Source organism: Amblyomma americanum, chromosome 2 (genome assembly GCF_052857255.1).
Source record: "Amblyomma americanum isolate KBUSLIRL-KWMA chromosome 2, ASM5285725v1, whole genome shotgun sequence".
Taxonomy (NCBI): Eukaryota; Metazoa; Arthropoda; class Arachnida; order Ixodida; family Ixodidae; genus Amblyomma; species Amblyomma americanum.
The window spans coordinates 18,520,743-18,533,285 of record NC_135498.1 but is presented as its reverse complement, the minus strand read 5'-3'; the positions used below and the strand labels follow the sequence as shown (position 1 = coordinate 18,533,285).

Sequence of the window (12,543 nt, the reverse complement as noted above, 5' to 3'; positions counted from 1 at the left end):
CCATACACTGTATCATACTATGACGCGCGACGCTGGCAAAGATAGCGCAGCTGTTCGCTGTCTCACCGTGTGTTCGCACCGTCACACACTGTGTTCGCACAACCTATGCAGCGGCCGATTGTTGCGAACTGAAGCTAACAGTGACCAAGCGGGCGATGTCGACAGAGCGGCTACGCCTGTTTGCACCGGCTACGTCGCCACCCAAAAAATCGCGTGCCAAAAGTAAAACTAAGCGGGTCGAATCTGAGGAGTAGTAATAACTGAAAATCAGACGTGAAAATGCAAATATATTTGGTTGTGACAATGCGCAGGCACCCTGATTTGCAACACCTAGCCTAACCTTGGCATATTTTCGCGCTTTCCCTCACCGAGGCATCGAAATGTGGGAGGGTAACGCAGTAGATCGATATGGCTTCGAGCGCGCACACTTTGCTTATAATGCACAGGTTTGCGATCTACGAGTAAATAAAAAATCTTAAAAATATGCAACCGCACTAGTTTTACAGCTGTGGGGCTGATGCAGCCCTGGATCGTCTTTATTCGTAGGGAGAAATAGTGCGTGTCAGAAATAGTTGGTCAGAAGCACCTCACGTACACTAAGCCTGCCAGGTCATATCTGCAAGTAAATAGCACACAACAATAGCCTTAGCCCATTTCCCCCCACAGTGGCCTTGTGCCTTCCTCTCAAAATAATGGACTTCCAATCAATCAGTAGCCTTACCGCAGTAATGTTGGAAATACATTACCAACATTATATTACCAAAGTAGAAGCTTCCAGTTAAGGTTTTTTTTTTATTTGCCTCTGACATCGAACGTATCCAATTACCAAACCATACTTGAGGAACAGCGAAAAGGCGATCAATCGAGGATTATTCCCAAGCTGCAATATTTTTCAGAAGTACATGAGGAGGAGGAGGAGGAGGAGGAGGAGGAGGAGGAGGAGGAGGAGGAGGAGGAGGAGGAGGAGGAGGAGGAGGAGGAGGAGGAGGAGGAGGAGGAGGAGGAGGAGGAGGAAAGGCAGAGAGGATAACCGGGAGAACAATCGGCTGAAAAGGCGTACTATAATATCAATCATGCTGCCATCCTGGAATCGCTTGACATGCTGCATTTCTCCGTTAGAGTGTGCAATTTTGTTAAATCCTTTGTTGAAGGCCGACACTTTGCCATACGCCTCAGTGGTGAGGCCGTCGGATCATTTGTGCCTCTTTGCGGCTTTCCCCAGGGATCGGTGTTATCGCCAACATTATTTAATATTACTTTTATCTCCCTTGTTTGGCGCTTACATGAAGTCTCTGAGATTAAGTTCTTATTGCATGCTGATGACATAACGGTGTGGAGCACTCACAACGACCTTATGACTAAAGCATTAGGCCTGCAATCAGCCATAGATATTACGTCGACTTTTGCTTCTTCAATTGGTATGCAGCTTTCAGTGAGCAAAACCACGTTCGTGTCAGTCGCCAACCGATGGGGGCGCCGTAAACTAGCTGCAACACCAATTCGGCTCCATATATCCGGAAGTCCAATTCAAGAAAGTTCGACCGAAAAAATCTAGGGCTTGACAATACACGAGTCAGAAATAGTTACTGCTTGGCTTTCTTGGGCTAAAAAACAAGCAATTCAGGCGTTGGGTCTGATTAGACGCATTGCTCCTAAAACAGGCGGAGCCCGCTCTCATGTTGCACGACAGTTGGTGCGGGCGGTTGTGCAACCTCGCCTCGTTTACCAAGCCCAATTCCAGCATTTGACAAGGGCTCAATGGGATCGTCTAGAAGCTGTTAATCGCGAGGCAATGAGGGTCATCGCTTGCCTCCCCCCATTACCCCGATCGTGGCGCTCCAAGAACATGCGCAGCTGAATACACTAGATGAGCTGGTGCAGCAACGACGCGATGCTCGCCGCCTAAAGTCAAATCTTACACACACAACGTGTGCACTCAGGGCATATGCTTCATCGCACTCCATTCTATAGGCTCCCCCGCCAGTTCTTCCTCCCTGGCGTTTTGTGCAGCTAAGCGACAACAAACCAACTGATCTACGCCGGCCATCATCTACCCGCGCGGCATCGTCGTTACGCGACCGAATTACAGAGCAAGACGCCAATCTGCCGCATGGCTCCATCGTTATGTACGTTGACGCAAGCATCCAGGCCTGCGAAACAACAACGGCAGTTTACTGTCCTTGCAAGCCGCCCTGAAAAAAACGTCAAGGTTTCGCCTCTCAGAACCTCCTTCCTCCTTCTGTGCGGAGGTGCTTGCGGTTCAAGAGGCACTTTGCTCTGTGGCCGCCGTTCTCATGCTACCTACGTCCCGCATTGTCATTCGCACCGACGCCCTTCACGTCACACGCCTACTACGACGAGAAATCTGCCAAGACATCCATCGTCTAGCAGTACGATTCCCGCAGCAGATCCGTATTGAGTGGGTCCCGCGTGACCTCCTGAGCGCACAAATCCGCGCAGATTCTGCGACCCGCCTTTCGACCCCAACCTCGTCTTTGCCTCGAGTCCTCACTCTGGATGACACCACCATCCTTTTAACAAGAAAGGAACACCTCCGGTGCCGCACACGTGCTCTAATCTCTCCGTGGGCGTAAATCCTCCCCCTGGTCTTACCCGTGCAGAGGATGTTGCGCTTCGGAGGATACGGGTAGGGGTTGCCCTAACTCCAGCTGTGACACGCAAGTGGCGGCATTTCAAAGATTTATATCCCCGCCCCGGGTGTCCAGTCTGCAAGATCAGAGACTGTGAGGCGGATATCCACAACCTGTTGTGGGACTGCCCTGCGCTGAAGCCGACGAGAATTCGACACCCGGCGGCAGTGGGTCTCTCACCGAGCAATCCAGATTCCTATGTTGCCTGGACACAGGGTCCATATCATCGTTCACTTCTTGATTTCATCAGATCATCCCACCTTTCTTCATTTATTTAAGCATCTTCCTCATCTCTCATTTCATAGTATTTATGACCTGAGGCAATAAACATCGCTTCAAAAAAATAATCGGTTTACTACCCTACAATATGCTGGTATGACAATTTAGCCCTTGTTAAAGCTGCATAATTAAGTGCTTCACTTGCGAATATGCTTAACATTCTCGCAGTAAATAAGACCTGAAATAATGAAATATAGAACGTCACTAATAAGAGCTTTGATGTTCACGTTGTTTGTTAGTGTGAATCTAAAGCACTCGTGTCTGTTGACGTCGCCTAGGAGCCCATCTTCGAATGCATACGCGCTGTAAGGTGGATGGAAATTCTTTGGGGATGCAAAGGAGGTCGAGCTCCTAAAGTTCGTTTCCATGTCACTGCAGGTACTGAATGGCTCAATGCGTTCGGACTTTCAAGCATGAGCTTAACTTTAGTAAGTTGGGGATAGCAAGATAAAGCGCAGAGGTTCCGGTCGTGCAAGCTTTAACAGAATCGATAATGAAAGCGGGACTCTTTCAAGAAAGGGCAAAGATCAGTGCACGTGGGCATTGCTTTCGGCAAATTAGAAGGAAGCCATCCTTTCAATCTCAAGTCACTTCTTCGTGCTTATGGGTGTCTCGAAACGTGAATACCCTCAACACGAAATCTGAAATACCAATAACTTCATGTCTGCTTATTAGTATCATTATTATAGCTTAAAATTATTACTAAAATTTTTCTTATAGTGTTAAGGTTCATGTATATTCATTAAACTTAATGGGGGAATGCATAGAGAGCTCGTCCAGAGGAACGCTGTCTGGAGTAGTAAGCAAAGCCTTTGACTAGCCTAACCTATCCAATCATTGTAAACCCATCGTGGTGACGCATTGACTAATACATTTTGCTGCCGAGCACGATGTAACGGGTACGAATCCCGGGGGTGGTGGCCGTGTTTGAATGGAAACAGATTGCAAAAAATGCCATGTACTGTACAAAGTATAAAAAAAGCCGAATGGTTGGTACCACTCTTTAATGACTGGAACTACCTCTTCCAGCCTCGATCGGTCCCTACGCCGTTACAAGTAATATTGGTCTCCAGTAGCGTTTTCAGGTATTCCTTAAGTGACGTTATTTAAGGACCACCTAAAGAATGCATGGAGTTGTATTCCAGTCGGATTCGAAATTCAGCTAGCCACTACCACCATCGCGGAAGTGTATCAAACAGACATGATGGCTACCAAACTTTAAGGGTCGGACTTACAATGCACGTGCAGCATGATCCTGCGGCTGACGGGCGAGGGCACGTTGTTATTGGCGATGCACAGGTAGGCACCCATATGGACCCGGCTCACCCGCGTCACGGTCAGGAACTCCCCTTCGTAGGTTTGCACTGCACGAGGAGCAAAAAGTGATTAGCAGCACGACCAAAACAGCTTATTGAAGAGACACAGCTAGCGCAAAGAAAAACGTTTTCAAATGGCAATTACACCCGTGGTAATTGGAATGTGGGAGGTTGCTTTGTTTTGCAGTGGGCATAGCTAGGCTGATGACGATGGTTATAAATGCAGGTGGTGAGCGCTGGCTTTGAACGCTGCTCCCACGTATGAGTATCTGATGGTTGTGTTTCTCTTTCGGGATGGTCACAACGAAAGCTTTATGGATGCACCCTTTATTGATGCTTACAGCGAAGAATACTACAGGGAGGCTGGGATCCTTGGTAACCTTGGGAACCCTGGGAACCTTGGAGGCTATTCACGGTAAGGCACCCTGAGGACTATCTTTCTGAACTGCCAAAACTATTATTAACATTTTTTCAGGCTCTGGCAGGTGAATTTACGTTTTATAATCAATATTTCTTAAATTAAATGGCCTTATTAGCAATGCGTTACTGCAGAGTACACTCGTTTCTTTGACTGCTTGAAACGTGTTTGTGGTTGGAATCTAAATTACCCAGCGATGTACTGCAGCAAGGAGCACGTATTACTTACATGACACAAGGTTGTCTCTAGACTAAAAAAAACATTGACTAACGAAACGCTGCAACAAACATCCTTTACTTTTCTTTGTAACTTCATTACCTTTATGTCTCTAGAAAAGGCGCTGTCATTGGAAAGCATTCAACTTGGGCTACTGCCCTTGCGCCACGTATTGAGGATTTCCAAGCTGCGACGGGCGCCGCCAATTACTCTACGGAGGATCGGCGCGCGCGGGACTGCATTTTTTTTATGTCGTGTTCACCTGCACATTCAGACATTCATCTGCACATTCATTATTATCACATATTGGTTTTAAGAACATACCTTGGGATCGGTGTTTGTGTATCTTTGCACGACAACAAGGCAGAAAGCCGCTGTCATTCCTTGAGTTTCCTGGCGGCAGCAGTGAATGGGAGCAGAAAGTTTCTACGGTGTAGTCGAACGCTTGCAGGACGTGATAGCGCATTTGTTATCAGATTGTTGAGCCTATGTTCCTAAAAAGGGGATTTACCATCACCAGAACGGCTTATGCAAATGCGAGGCTTTATTTGTTAGCGAACGTCGCTTAGCACAATTCAAGCGCGAAGAGATTTCAGCATGACTGTCTCTATGACTGCAGGCTTATCACAGAATACGTTTATGGTGATATGGTAGTTCGTTATGCACAGAGAGCGGAGGTTGATTAATTTGAATTCAATTTCATTCTGATTGTTTCTGTACTTCGTTATTTCCCAATGCTTTCACTGTCACAGAAGTCTCGGGCTGATGGTAATCATCGAATAGAACGGAACGAAAATTATTGCACCATAGCTGCCTTAGGTTCATCATGTAAGACCACTGTTTACGAACCCGCTGCTTGCAAATAAACTGAAAGCACAAGATCTGGTTAGTTCTTTCGCTAAAACAGCCAGCTGGAAAAGGAGACCACTTTTTTTTTCACTTCGCCCCCCCCCCCCCCCGTCTCTTCCTTGTGTGTAATTAGAGATATGCATCAATATTTACAGTTACACGGGAGTAATAATGTTAGGAGCACAAATAAAAATAGAAAAGGGTGCAACTTGATCAGGTACAACTCAACCGACAGCTGCTGACCGACTCCTCTAGATTGTGTTCTGCCCAGTAAATGCCACAATCTCAGAGCCTTGCTTACCTATGGTGCTGAAGGCAAAAAAATGTTGTTTCTTCACATTCCCGAGAGACGTTACTGTTTGGCTCACACGAGACTTCCGCTGTTTATTAGACTATCGCGAAATTTTAAAACAAGAGCGATTTTACCTATGCTGACCTGAGAAGCAGTCCCCCGCAACGCCGCCGAGCTGGATCCCTTTAGGTGCGCCCCTAGGTCGTGAACATTGCCAATATTGCGCAGACCTTTTCACAGCTTGAGTACAGTACAGCAGCGCAAAGGCTTACTTGTCGCGCTTTTATGCGTTGCATATTGCAATCACTCAGTTCAGCCCTTGGGCGCGGCCGGGCAGCCACCATTGACCTTTAGCGCAACCACTTGACGTGACGTCACGACAGCCGGAGGAGAAGCTGGGCCCCAACTCGCGTGGTTGCGCGCGGCCGCAGCCACCACCTGACTCCCGCTCCTCCCGCTAGGGGCGCTGCGCCGGCGCGTGACGTCACGGAGGAAAAGCTGGGCCCCAACTCGCGCGGTCGCGCGCGGTTGCAACCACCACCTGACTCCCGCTCCTCCCGCTATGGGCGCTGCGCTATGATGACGTCACGGCATATGTATAAAAGAGCTGCGCTCCTTCGCCGGGACAGTCTTATACCCCTGTCACACGGGCATTTCGAGGGCCCTCGAACCGATAGTCTATCGACTCAAAGGCGATTGAGCGCTGCTACACGGGCAGTTTCAATGGCGATCGAGTCAATAGCCTATCGAGTCAACGGAGCAGCACGGAACTCCATTGAGGTATCCAACGCATTCTTGGCTTAACCAAGCTAAGCCTGGACATTTTTTTTTTTACGAGACATGTCTGCGTTCAGCTTTCCTGAAAAGCATGCAGGCCCCTTCACGACTGGCTTGAACAAGTTCCGCGGCACTGCTTTCTGGCTCCTGTAATGCTGTTGCCGCGCCGAGCACTTACCAAGCAACAGACATTGTTAAGCTTGGTCTGAAAGGAATATGGCCCAGAGGCAACGTAGGATAGGTATTTTTTGGGCAAAAATTGCACACAGAAGCGTAACGTTCTGATGCCCTCACATGGTTCGGTGTTTTTTTTTTTCTCTTAACCGCGTACAGCTCACGCGTCTTTAGATAAGACTTTTTGAGCTGTTGTTCTTGCAAACATCCCATAGCCTTTGTTGGTCTCAGATTTGCAACCATCTTTCGTCAACGCGAAGCTTTTCAGCTGTCTATCGTGTAAGATAAGAATTAAGCGTCCGTACAGCAATTAGAATTCCTGGTAGCATGAAACAAAATGCTCTTTTGTTGCACTTTGTCCGACTATTTTTATTCAAGTAAATATCACAGCGTGGCGCGTCTGTATCGCACCAAGTAAATGTGGGCTTATTTTGCTGAAGGCAACCCTTCCGTATACTGTGTTTACACTCATGCGAAGGTGTGTTTACAAGTCAGGATGAGCCGAAAAACCATAAGAATGGGTCAACTGGAAAATCCGAGATCTGGTTAAGCAACGTACCGAAGTAAACCTGAGCTCACTCCATTTTTCTTTCAAGTTTAGTCCATCTCTGCATTTTCCCGCAAAGCTCGCTTCATCTGACGGCTGTGGCCCAGAGACTATTTGGCAACACGCGTCTCTCCCTGAGCCTTCGCGTCACACACACACACACATACAGCGTCACTAGCACCGGTGCACTCTAAGCGGCGCGCCTTTCTCGCCTTGACCTGCACAGGAAGAGCCAATTTTCTCGCAGCGCATTTCAGCTGGTGATTTCAAGCTGCCAATCGTAGGAGAAAAAAAAGCAGCAAACAAGCGCTGTATACACACACATAGTGATATAGAGGGCGAGAGAAAGTGACGCCCTCCCGCAGACTCGATCGCGTGTAAGCCTTAGTGATCCTGGGGGTCAAAACACCGTGAAACCTGCGCCGGGTCTCCCAGCGAACGGGTGAGCAAGCAATCTATTACAGCAGACCCAAGCTCAGCAGGTTTTTTTTTTTTCGCCTCCTTCCCGCCCACTACGCGTCTTGTGTGTTCTTTTTCTTCTATGTCTCTCACCTGGGGGCTTCGGGCAGCGGCCACTGTTTCCCCAGCGCATTCCGCGAAAGCAGCATCCGTCGGCGTCGGAGGAGGCCTTCTTTCTGTAAGCCGGTCGAGCTCCTGTCAAGAAATCGGCTCCCCTCGGCGCAGCCTCCGCCGCCGCCGCTTGTCTCCCGATACCTCCGTGCTCCTCCCCATCCTCGCTCTGTCTCCGCGAGTTTCGCGCGAAATTCTTTTCGCTGCTTGTAGCGCTTCCTTGTCTTTGGTCGGCCCCCGTATAAGTGGATCGAAGGATTATGTCCTTTTCACTTTGCACCCCAGTTGTACGGCTGCTTATTTACACCCGGCACATCCCCCCCCCCCCCCCCCCCACACACACACTCTATACAAGGACAGGTGTTTTTTGCGTTTTTTTTTTCGTCGACGGAGTTGAGGAAGCCCGGTGGATGCTCGGCTGATAAGGCGGAGCGCGGAGGTAAGCAATCGCTAGGGGAGATAGGTGCCAATTGGGTGCGCTTCGCTTTGTTTGTCATCCCACTCGAGCACCCTTTGCCTTTCACACCTTGTTTGTATTAATTCTTCGAAAATATGAAATGAAGAAGACTGCGAAGCTGTCTCTATAAGCATTTTATAGATCTTTCACCCTCTTGTGAAATGGCAGTTCGTGCCGCAGCAACGAGGTGTTTCTTTCAGCTGTTTTCATACACTCTGGCGTTTTACCTTCGCAGAATCTGCCACCCGAGCGCCGAGCTTCAGGAAACCAGCGTCGAATGTGCTGTGTGTACAGTGGCGGTCGCCTTTAATGTGAACATGTAAGCGCGTTTTTTTTTTTTTCAGTGTCATCGCGATGATAAGTCGCGAGATTCAAGAGGACTTTGCCGGTATGAAGAAAACACACATAGCAGGTGACGCGGTCTACAACAAATGACGCTAAGACGTCTCAGTAACATGGCGCACGCAAAAGACAGACACACCCAAGTTCATGATAGAGGTTGGTTACCAGTCTATCCTCTTTGTTTATCTTATGTCCCCTTTGTTGTCCTGTTTATAGTTATCCCACGAAAGTAGTACGGGGAGCCGAACTTTTGTGATTGCAAAAAGCTTCAAGTTCTCGCGCAGACGCATTTCCATATCGGTATAGGGATGATGCAGGATGGGGCAGTGTCAATTGGAGCGGCTATTATAGTGGACGTAACTGAACGGATAGCTATGATGATGATGATCATGATCATGATGGTGATGATGATCATGTTGATGTCGATGATGATTATTATGATGATGGTGATCTTGACGGATAGCTATGATGATCATAATCATGATGATGATGATGATCATGATGATGATGATTGTGATGATGATGATGATCTTGACGGATAGCTATGATGATGGTGGTGGAGATGATGATGATGGTGATCATGATGATGACGACGACGACGATGATGACGATGATGATGACGATGATGATGGTGATGATGATGATTATGATGACCTGGACGGGTAGCTATGATGATGATGATGATCGAACTCTGCGCTGTACCGCGCACCTTTACTTACCCAGTGTTTGCGTCTTCTTGCCATTCTTCCAGGCTCCGAGCGGGATTGGCTCGTTGTCTTCCCGGCGCCAGGTGATGGCGGGTCGCGGATATCCACGCGCCTTGCAAGTCAGGGTCACGTTGGAGCCCTCGCGCACCACCACGTCCGAGCTGCTCTCCTCGACCACGATGTCCGGTGGCACTGCGGGTACACGCAGGCAATCGAGTGACGCGAGCGTTGACGCGCAAGCCAGTTAACAGTGTAACGTATACTCCCAGTCAAAAATGTGTCACATGGAGCTAAGGGCACCTATAGTCTGCGTCTAGTATTCGTCCACTCTTTTTATAACGTGATAGCATTAGAGTTCTCGCTCTCGAAAAAAGCCGGCAACCGTCCGTCCGTGTCAGAATAAAGCAGGTGGCCCACCGGGTGTTAGGCAACCTGCCCGCTACGGCAGATGACAATGAAATAATTCAAATAAATTCAGTGCAGTTCCCTCTTGCCCACCGCGGCACTGCGCATCACCTCATTGGTCGAGAGATAGAGAGAGCCTTCCGAAGAACTATCTGCGCAAAAATCAGCCTTACGGCGTCTCGGGAAGAGAAGCCTGGGTCTCACAAACAAACCCCACCTGTGGCTGTGTTTGAAGCACCCACCTGCCGGGTCAGTGGCGCAGGAAAGAACTTGCGCGGGGGGGATCTCTAATGGTTGTGCACTGTGCTCTTAAGATTACGTTCAGCCTCGTCCAAGTTTTTTTTTATCGTCTTACGTTCTGTTCGACATCCTTCGTTTTGTATGATTGGTGGGCAAAATGCTCACATAAATCCTTGCAAAGCATCAAGAGGTATTCACCAAAGCTCGTCTGATTTTTTGCACGTGTCATTGAGGTTTAAGAAAATGACGAGAAAATAAATGCTAAGGAGGCACTGAAAACTGGAGCCGTCGCTCGGCTCGGATAGCGCTCGGCTGCTGGCCCGAAGGACGCGGGTTCGATTCCGGCCGCGGCGGTCGCATTTCGCTGGAGGCGAAATTCTAGAGGCCCGTGTACTGTGTGATGTCAGTGCACGTTAAAGAACCCCAGGTGGGCGAAATTTACGGATACCTTCACTACGGCGTCCCTCATAACCTGAGTTGCTTTGAGATGTTAAACTCTCTAAAAGTAAACTGAAAACTGGTCAAGGATGCTGTAAGAAATGCGACCTTGTAAAAAACATCTCTATTGCACCTTGCGAAAGTTGGCATGAAATTTTTTAAGACACGACAAGTTATCTGGTTCATACGAAAGTTCCTAAGAATGGAATGAAAATATCTTTTTTTTGCTTAATATTTTCATAACGGTGGAAGTACAAATTATAAAAAAAGATCAAAAATACTGTGGTAACTTCACTGAGTGTACTTTAAGAAAGCAGTGGTTTTTCGACCTACGCTATTGCTCTGCCGATGAAGGCGCTGAGTGGTCTTACCCCCAGAAATGAGTGAGATGACGCTAGCGACGCTGATCAGGACACAGCAAGCATGCCAGTTTTCACACCATCCCTCCCTTCCTCCCTCCCTTCCTTTCTCCCTCCCTCCTGGTTACCTTGGTTGCTGGTGCGACTGCCTCGGACAGGCGGTGGTCCCAGGTTCTATCCCCGGACCTAGACTAATCTTTATTTACTACGAAGTTTCTGCAAAAGCTGTAATTCTCTACTATAGCCGTTGACTACTCTTGGGGTAGACGCTAATGATTAACATTCATACTCCTTTTCACGAATTTTTGTACGTGATCTATCAATGATATTACCTGTCCTAGTTTATCGGCCACGGAAAAGTTCAAGCGCCAACCGTTCACTAAGGCAGTTACGGCACCCGTGGCCATTTTTCATCTTTAAATTTTATAAATTGTTCACGGAATAACCACTATTAGGCTATTATTATATATTATAATGCTACTGGGGAGGGGGGGGGGGTGAATTCAGCCCATGCAAACTGTACTGAAGCTTTTCGCTCTGACAGCAGCTCCAAACTGCACATCCTAGATAACAGAGGGAGCAACTTAAAGCAGAACACACAGTGGTTAAATGACGCCAGTCTTGTATCGCATGCCTCGAGTCACGAGCGTCTGTGCTTCGCCGAATCCAGCGTGAAGTCAACCACTACAATTAAGACGCGCGTTTTACGTCGGATGTACTTCTGTCTAGTGTTTTCCACCCAAGCGGCAATCGCTGGTAGGTTTGAGAAAAAAAAACAGTTCAACAATCGCAGCGCAATCGGGAGAGTGCATATTGGGTGCACTTCCGGCTGGCTACATCGATTAAGGGAGAAGGTATCAGAAAAGATTTACAGAGAAGAGAAATGATTGGAGTGCAGAGTAACTGATCGCAGAAAAATTACCTCACAACTACATCAACAGCCCCTCAATTTTATCCTGTTGACGTTGCAAAATTTATGACCAGACTTCCCACAAAGCCAAGGTCCCTCGTTTCTGCAGCGCTGATAACAAACTTTGTAATAATTTATTGCGCGCATCATCGGGCGAGGAAACACAAAGATGCTGCGCTTGTTTGTTCTCCTCTCTCCAACTCTTTTAGAGCACACTAGTCGATCCAGCACAAACAAAAGAGGCAGGAAACGAGCGCGCCATAGCTTCGGTGAATACACGTTGGCCCAAGCTCTCGCGGGGAGGGGGGGGGGGGGGGGGCATCTCAAATGCGTCATAACATCACGCAGTGGCGGCGGGCTACGCTTGTTCTTCGGGAACTCGAAGCTGCTCGGCAGCGCCTGTTTTCCATCAGCTGAACTTTCGTCTTAATCACGTTAATGGCAGCTGTATCAAGCTGCTGCGATCTACATCCCGCAGCTGCCGCTTTCGTGTTGCTGTTTTCGCGCGCCTATGCCGATGCCGGCCGGCGCATTTTTATTGACTCGGATCCATAATCGGATTGCGGCCGAGCTATGGGTACGTTACTGCGATCAAC

The 12,543-nt window shown here is 48.3% G+C and overlaps 1 protein-coding gene and 1 long non-coding RNA gene across 2 annotated transcripts in view; one reads left to right on the top strand and one right to left on the bottom strand.

Annotated features, from left to right (window-relative positions):
• The window catches only part of LOC144120718 (uncharacterized), a 49,604-nt gene extending 39,837 nt beyond the window's left edge, over nucleotides 1–9,767 (top strand). Inside the window, exons 2-3 of the long non-coding RNA XR_013312479.1 lie at nucleotides 4,590–4,661; nucleotides 9,640–9,767. This is a non-coding gene — a long non-coding RNA (uncharacterized LOC144120718). The remainder of the gene's footprint in view (nucleotides 1–4,589; nucleotides 4,662–9,639) is intronic.
• Nucleotides 1–12,543, bottom strand: part of LOC144120717 (lachesin-like) — a 96,378-nt gene that overhangs the window by 5,891 nt on the left and 77,944 nt on the right. Inside the window, exons 4-5 of the mRNA XM_077653374.1 lie at nucleotides 9,608–9,787; nucleotides 4,166–4,294 (exon numbers count right to left, since the gene is read on the bottom strand). Of these exons, the coding sequence (XP_077509500.1) occupies nucleotides 4,166–4,294; nucleotides 9,608–9,787 (309 nt within the window). The remainder of the gene's footprint in view (nucleotides 1–4,165; nucleotides 4,295–9,607; nucleotides 9,788–12,543) is intronic.